This window comes from Harpia harpyja, chromosome 4 (assembly GCF_026419915.1).
Source record: "Harpia harpyja isolate bHarHar1 chromosome 4, bHarHar1 primary haplotype, whole genome shotgun sequence".
Taxonomy (NCBI): Eukaryota; Metazoa; Chordata; class Aves; order Accipitriformes; family Accipitridae; genus Harpia; species Harpia harpyja.
This window is the reverse complement of record NC_068943.1, coordinates 39,641,524-39,648,741: the sequence shown is the minus strand read 5'-3', so window position 1 is coordinate 39,648,741 and position 7,218 is coordinate 39,641,524. Positions and strand designations below refer to the sequence as shown.

Genomic DNA, 7,218 nt, shown 5'->3' with positions numbered 1-7,218 from the left:
TCAAATACCTCACGCAGGCAGGAGTTTGTCTTCCCACCCCACCCTGCCCCCAGAAGGAAATAGGGCCTGGCTGGAGGCAAGTTATTTATACACAGAGAACAAATTATGAAGTTTATTTTATATAAATTATGTCTCTTAGCAGACAGCATTCAATTTATTGCACTATAGCACATCTGCGATACAGAGCTACAAGACATCATAAGAGTTTTGTATTATTCAGTGTAGCACTTCAGACTGGGATCAAGAGGCACTCGAAGGGGTGGGGGGGAGAAAGGATGCAGGAAAGCAGCAAGCAGCCACTGTTATCTACCAGTATTAATTTTTTTTTTTTTCCTTTTTACCAGCAAATAACGCTAAGGCCAGCAGGCAGGAGCCATGCAGGAGCACACTGCCTTCCTTCTCCAGCCGCAGTTAGCGTTATCGGACCAAGCTACCACAGCTCTCCAGCTCCTGCCCAAATACACGGTGTCCAGGTACCCTGCTCTGGTGTCCCGGTGACGACAGAAACGGGGACCTTAAGGCAATTTAGCATCTCCCCTCCAGCCCAGCGCAGGCCGTCGCCATTTTTGGTTTATCAGCTTCGGTAGAGCTTCCGCTAGCAGCGACAGTAACAGCCAGCTCATCTAACGCTGCCGCTCAGCAGCGGCTATCCTGCTTGCCCCTGACAAAAGTCACTCCTGCATCTTCCCTAAGCTGGTCTAAAAGTCAAAAGCAGCTCAAAAAAATGCCTTCAAACCCCCCAAAAAGCACCACAGGTCCTTGCGCTACCCGCCCCTCCCCATGCGGCACGAACAATACAAAGCTCTGGATTCAGCCTCCTCGCGCGGGAGCCTGTGTCACTTAAAACAGAATGAAGGAACCCAGGGGAAGGGCTTTTGCTGGATAAAAGGAGTTTTATCCAAAAAAACTACCCCTCACGCTGGTATCCCTTCATTCTGTTCTGTGCTACACGGGAAAGACTAGTCGGTAACGGGGTAAAGCATGTTCTTCTCGGACATCTGCAAACAGCAATTTGGTGGGTTTCAGGCCTTCATGAGCGCTGCGACCACGGCCTTGGCATTAAGGCTTCGCAGATCACAGTAAGTTTGTCCGGTACCAACGAAAACGATGGGCTTGCTCGTGATGTAGGTCATGGAGATGGCGGCACCGACCTGCCGAGGACAACAAGCACCATTAGCCTGCAAATCCAGTGCTACCCCCTCGGGAACACATCAAAAACCTCGTCAAACGTTCAGCCTCCTCCTGCTTTCCGGATCTGTACAGTCCCTATACGTCCTGCTGGGGTAACGCATATAAACCAAGAGCCCTCACAGCCCCGTTTTCCACATGCGCTGAAATCAGACTGCTGTTTAGTTTAAATGGCTTAAATGCAGGAGGAAAGCAGGGGACAGTGTCCGGAACAGCGCAGAAGTACCCCGTGTTTTGACAGTTCCCTTCTCTCCCCCTCTGGTCACCAGCAGGAAGCTCTGTGCAGAGTCGTCTTGACGGCCTCCTTACCTTGTCATCGATGGTATCGAACTTGGTGAGGACAATTCCATCAATGAGCCGCGGTGTCTGGGCCATGGAGTGATCAGCCAGGGCCTTGTTGAACTTGACCTGAGGGAGAGAATGGATCTAAGAAACGCATTTGTGGCGCTGCCTCTGTCCAAATCTCCTGGTGAAACCTACAGAAGCGGGTTTTTTCCCACCCCTCAGTCTTTCAGGAAACAAATCCTCGGCACTCACCAGCTGATCCACAGCCTCATTTCCCACCAGGGCTTCCCCAACAAACAGGACCAGGTCGGGAGCGTTGACAGCAATGAGTTTGGCCAGTGCCGTCATCAAGGGAGCATTGTCCTGCATGCGGCCCGCCGTGTCCACCAGGACCACGTCAAAGCCCTGGTTCCGAGCTGGGGAGATGTGGAGGCAACTTTAAGCAGGACGCTCCCCCGAAACAGCATCTCCCGCCACCGGTTTTCCACTTACCGTAAGAGATGGCCTCCATGGCAATCCCCGCGGCATCCTTGCCGTAGCCCTTCTCGTAGAGCTGCACCATGGTCCGCCCGCCGTGGCTCTCCGGAGGATGCAGGGCGTTGAGGCGACGGGTGTGGGTGCGGAGCTGCTCCACCGCTCCCGCACGGAAGGTGTCGCAGGCGGCGATGAGGACGCTGAAACCGTTCTCGATGAGCCAGAACGAGATCTGCGGGTGGCAAGAGATGGAAAAAAAAGCCCATTACCAGCCACAGCCTGACCTCATCACCCCGGTCCCAGAGGGCCAGGAGGATTGTGTCCTACCTTGGCCAGGTTGGTGGACTTCCCAACACCGTTGACGCCACAGAAAGTGACCACGTAGGGTCGGCGATGACGCTGGGCGTCCATGACGTCACGGAGTACATCCACACGGCGCTGGGGCTGCAGGATCTGCACGAGAGCCTCCTGCAGGGCCTGCTTCACCGTCGAGGTCACCGCTGGGAAGAAGGAGATGGAAAGAGAACCGGTCATGCCTGGGGAACACTCCTGAGCCCCAAACCATAAGCAGGAGGCCACGCGGCCACTTACTGGTGAACGTTCCCATCACCTTCCCTTCCAGTTTCTTAGCCACCGATTCACAGAGCTGCACCGCAATCTCAGCTGCCACGTTTTTTGCTTCAAGAAAGAGATAGAGAGAGGGGAGTGAGCGCTGCTGAGGAGGTTACACACGCCGGACGCTGGCGTCAAGGGAAGGATGGAGTCAGCGTGCAGGATCCCCACCAGGCTAGACCACTGCCCCCCCTTTTGATGCACTGTCGCGGGCTCCCCAGAGGCGAGAGAGGAACCTGCCACGGTTCCTGTGGGCAAGAATGGCTCGAACGGCGGGTGCTACCCCACACCGGGGCCCACCCGATGGAGCACAGGAAACCACCTCAAACTAACCCCCTCACAGCAGATCCAGACATACCGATCAAGTGATCCTTCATCTTCTCCAGTACGGGGTCCATGTCCTCTCTTGTCAAGCTCTTGGAGCCCACCAGGCCTTTCAGCATGCCAAACATGCCCCCCAGGCCACCCTTCTTCGTGCTGCGGAGAAGCAAAGGAGTTAACCTTTAGGTTTGAGGAGCAAGTCGTGTAGGGCACGCAACAGCCAGGTGCAAGAAGAGCCCACCACGCAGCTGACAAACACACCAGTTTGTCCCCAGCTGTGTTACTGGTTAGACGGGAAGATGAGTTACAGGGGGGAAATTAAGGAGCACACAGGGGCTGCAGGAGCCGCTACCTGGGTTTCGAAGGGCTCTGAATAATCTTCTCCTCTTCCGCTTCATCATCGCTTTCGTACTCAAGGTCGTAGAGGCGGCCAGGTTCCCTATTTCGATCCCCCAGGGCCTGCGAGAGGGGAAAAGACGCACCCTGAAAAAATCAGCAACCGCTTACCGTCATCTCCCCCTGCCCGCTTTTGCCGTCACAGGCAGGTGACAACAGTTATCGTTAGCAGCAGAGGCAGCTCTGCAGAGAGCTTTGCCACAAGGGCTCAGCAGGTTGATCCCACCTAGTGCCGCTTGCAGCTGGAGAAAAATACTCTCTGGGCAGCAGCTTCACAGGCTGGGCACCGTGATCCCCGTTTCTCATACCTTCTCAGCCAGCCATGGAGACCAGGCTGGGTTTGCAACGCCCAGCTGATCCCAGAACAATGCACTAAAGCAGACACAGCGATCTGAGTTTTCCTTACTATATCAGGGTCAAATTCCTCCACAGGACAAGCCTCCGTGCTTCCGTTGGTAGCAGAGTTACTGTAATCGAGTACTTTGGCATTAGAGTTCCCAAGATCCCACACTCGGGGCTTCTTCCCCTTCTCCTTCTGTGCCTCAGGCTTTGGAGATTTGCTGAAATAAAGACCAGAAACACATTTTGTTCAGTGCAGGAAAGCAGCAGCTATCACCTCCTTAGAAGGTGTGAAAATTAAAAGCCCAGATTACCCAAAAAGGCAAAAATTAAGGCTAAACCTGGCTGATTCAGTCTCTGGAGTTTATTTATCTGAACTTTAACCCTGTATCAGACTACCTCGAGCCAGACATCAATGCGCTGCTGCCCTTTGCTCACAGCGGGAAAGCCTCACCAAAAAGAGGTCTGGACCTCTCCCAGGCACACGCTGGGTTTTTGGGTCTCCTCAGGCTCTATTACCCCTCCAGGACCCCCCAGCATGCCCTCTCCCAGTCTTTCCAGCAAGCAGAGAAATAAGGAAAAGGGAAATAAGATCCGGGAAAGCAAGACCTGACTTCCAGGAGTCACTGAAGGAAGGAGACATTCGGCTATGGCCGAGGGACACCAGGAAGAGCTGGTTTGCAGCACGGGTAGACTGACCACGTCGTCGTTACCCACCTGGACTTCTCCCCTGCTTTCATGTGTCTCTTGAAAAATTCCTCCCGGTTCTTTTGCAGGATTTCATCCTTGGTCAGTTCCTCCCTGTCCCCAGCTGTGGAGGGCTGCTTGTCACCCACAGATGCTTTACCGGGTGCTGCAACAGCTTCAGTTCCTGACGGAAAGAGCCCCGACACGAGCTCAGACCAGCGTCTGGGTGCTACGAGAGGACTGGGAAAGCGCAGGCTGGGACACAGAGCTCTGGAATATTTATTTCCCCCCCCACCATATATCCTTCCTATCAACTCACCCTCTTTCTTGGAACCTTTGCTCTTCTTGTTCTTGACTTTCTCCTTTGGTTTCTCCCCTCGGGTTTCTATCATACACTTGACAGTCTTCTGGGACTTGAGAGACTGCTCAAACGTCTTCATTACCGTGGGAGCTCGGACTTTACTGCTCTCCTCTGCATCCCTGCGGGGAGGTGGCCCATTAGCCTGATTTTCAGCTCTGCCCCTCCCCTCCACATCCCCCCCCCGGCCCCCAATCTATCTCTGCTCTAAATGGAAATGAGAGAAAAATCAGGTTCTGCTACCGGAGAAGGCGCATGAAGTCGTCTTTAAAATCAAAGGTGCCATTTAGGAGGCCCAGGGTGCCTTTCTGCTGGAACTCATTGCGATACTTGTCTCTGAACTCCTTATGAACGTCGTCTATCAACTTGTCAACGTAGGTTAGAGTCAGGATCTTCTGAAACCCCACCTGCAAAGAAGCACAGCAAAAAGATGTTGCTCTTTCAGCTAATTTAACTGCAGCATCTAGCTGGCAAGGAAGCAAAAACTTCTCCATTTAATACAGAGTTCTTTAATTTCAGCCAGCTTCAGTTTTCCAGTCTGACTTCCCAAGCTTTTAATATGCTCTCAAAAAGGAAAAAAAAGGGCAGAGCCCAGAGCTTCGCTTTACAAGGCGACACCAATAAAAATGGGTTAACTGTTTCATGGCAACAAAGACATGTAGCGAAAGACCAGAAAGCCTTTTGCTTATCTTTAAGTACACAACGAAGGCTGTGTGGATTTATAAAGATAAGGTACTGAAAGGAAGAGTATTAAAACAGATCCTAAAGAAAAGCTGATGAAAGGTTCCTGGCTTTTTTTAAATAGATCTGGTCAAAGTAAAAAGTTTTATTAGCATGTAGCAGCCTGTACAGTTTCTATGTGAGCTTTAATGAGTTTTAATCCTATCGCAGATGATTAGAATAAACTGCTACCACAGCGGTGTATGACCCAGAGACACCCACATCCACCCACCAAGTCCACTGAGCTCCCCGGGGAGGAAGCACACAGGAGCGGGCTGCCCTGGGATCGCCGCTCCATTCCCCCCCTGAGGCTCTTCCAGAGCCAGGAACGACGAGACCCGCGTCATACCTCCTCATCCCCCAAAATCCCAGAGCCAGAAGGAGGTAACCTGGTTCTGGGAGTCGAGGTACAGCCCTACGCAATTAAAACATCCGTTTGCTTAGACCACCACAAGCTGACAATGGTTCTCTCTGTTTTCAGACCGGATTAACGCTAACTCGGGGGTGATTTTTCCTAACGTGCGACTCCCGTCGTGCCGTTTCCCTGCCGCCACTGGCTCTTCGGCGAGGCTGACGGGCCCCCGGTGTTCCCCAGGGTCGACGCGGGCAGCTGCCGGCACGGGGAGGAGGAAGAAGGGGAAGGTGCCGGGAAAAACCTTCGCGTTATCGCCCCTTTTCCCAGGCAGCGCCGACGAAGCCTCCTCACCACGTCCGCCCCCGAGATTTTAGGGAGGCCGCGGGAAACCTCACCCCTTCAGGAAGGCATTAAACGGCTTTTTTTTTTTTTTTCTCCAACCGAGCCACAGGCGAACACCCCTTTTCTGGGACAATCTCCCTCCTTCGGGGTTTTGGGGTACCCTGGGGGGGGGGGCCAACCTGCCGTCCTAGGGGTGCCTGGGGGGGGTCACTTACCACAAACACCAGCTCAAACTGGTTGTCCAGTTTGTACTTGAGCGTGAGGGCTTCATGGGTGAAGGAGTTGTTGCCGCCTCGCTCCTAGGGGAGAGGAACCGTCGGAAGGGGGGTGCCAGCAGCGAGGAGACCCCTCCATCATCCCTGTCACCCCCCCCACACCCCCAAAAAAGTGGTCCAGCACCCCTCATAGGTGGCCCAGCCCACCCCCCTGGGCAGATGGTCCCATCCTTCCTTCCCCAAATGGGTCGGTCATCCCCCCCCCCCCCCGCCACGAGTAAGTGGACCCACCCGTGTCTCCCCCCTCCCCAAGCAAGTGATCCCATCCACTCCCGATAAATAGTTGTGCCCATGCCCCCCCCCCCCCCGCCAGTTAGGTAGTCCCGCCTGTGTGTCAACCCCCCCCCATACCCAGGCAGATGGTCCCAACCGCCCTCCCCCATCCCCAGGTACGTGGGCCCGCCCATTCCACCCCCATCCCCAGGTAGGTGGCCCCTACCCGCCCATCCCGTCCCCCCTCCCCCCCCCAGCAGGTGGTCCCGGCCGCGTCTCCCCCCATCCCCTCCAGACAGATGGTCCCGCCCGCCCCGGCAGGTGATCCCGGCCGCCGCGCCCCGCCCCGCCCAGACCTGCAGGAGGACGGAGCGGATGAGGGCGTTAACGGGAGCGGTGGCGGCGGCAGCGGGCCCGCGGACGCCCTGGAAGCACCAGAGGACGAGGCCGCCCTTGCTGAAGATGGTGAAGAAATCGAGCATGGCGGCGGCGGCGCCGGGCCCGGCTCCGCGCACACGTCGCACTGCCCCCCGCGCTTCCGCCGGAAGCCGCCAACCCACCGCACGCCCATTGGCGGAAGGGAGGGAAAGGGGCGGGAGGGCGGCGGGCGAATGACGGACGAGGAGGCGTGGTCGAACGGGGGGCGTGGTTAC

The 7,218-nt window shown here is 55.4% G+C and overlaps 1 protein-coding gene across 1 annotated transcript; it reads right to left on the bottom strand.

Moving 5' to 3' along the window:
- Window positions 1-81: 81 nt before the first annotated feature.
- SRPRA (SRP receptor subunit alpha) lies at window positions 82-7,117 on the bottom strand. The gene is made up of 14 exons (XM_052786297.1): window positions 6,922-7,117; window positions 6,293-6,376; window positions 4,904-5,067; window positions 4,622-4,782; window positions 4,333-4,486; window positions 3,683-3,836; window positions 3,233-3,339; window positions 2,918-3,036; window positions 2,539-2,625; window positions 2,275-2,447; window positions 1,966-2,179; window positions 1,726-1,889; window positions 1,498-1,596; window positions 82-1,151 (listed from the first exon to the last, which is right to left on the bottom strand). The coding sequence occupies exons 1-14, from the start codon at window positions 7,045-7,047 to the stop codon at window positions 1,023-1,025; spliced, it is 1,935 nt and encodes a 644-aa protein (XP_052642257.1). The 5' UTR covers window positions 7,048-7,117; the 3' UTR covers window positions 82-1,022.
- Window positions 7,118-7,218: the final 101 nt, after the last annotated feature.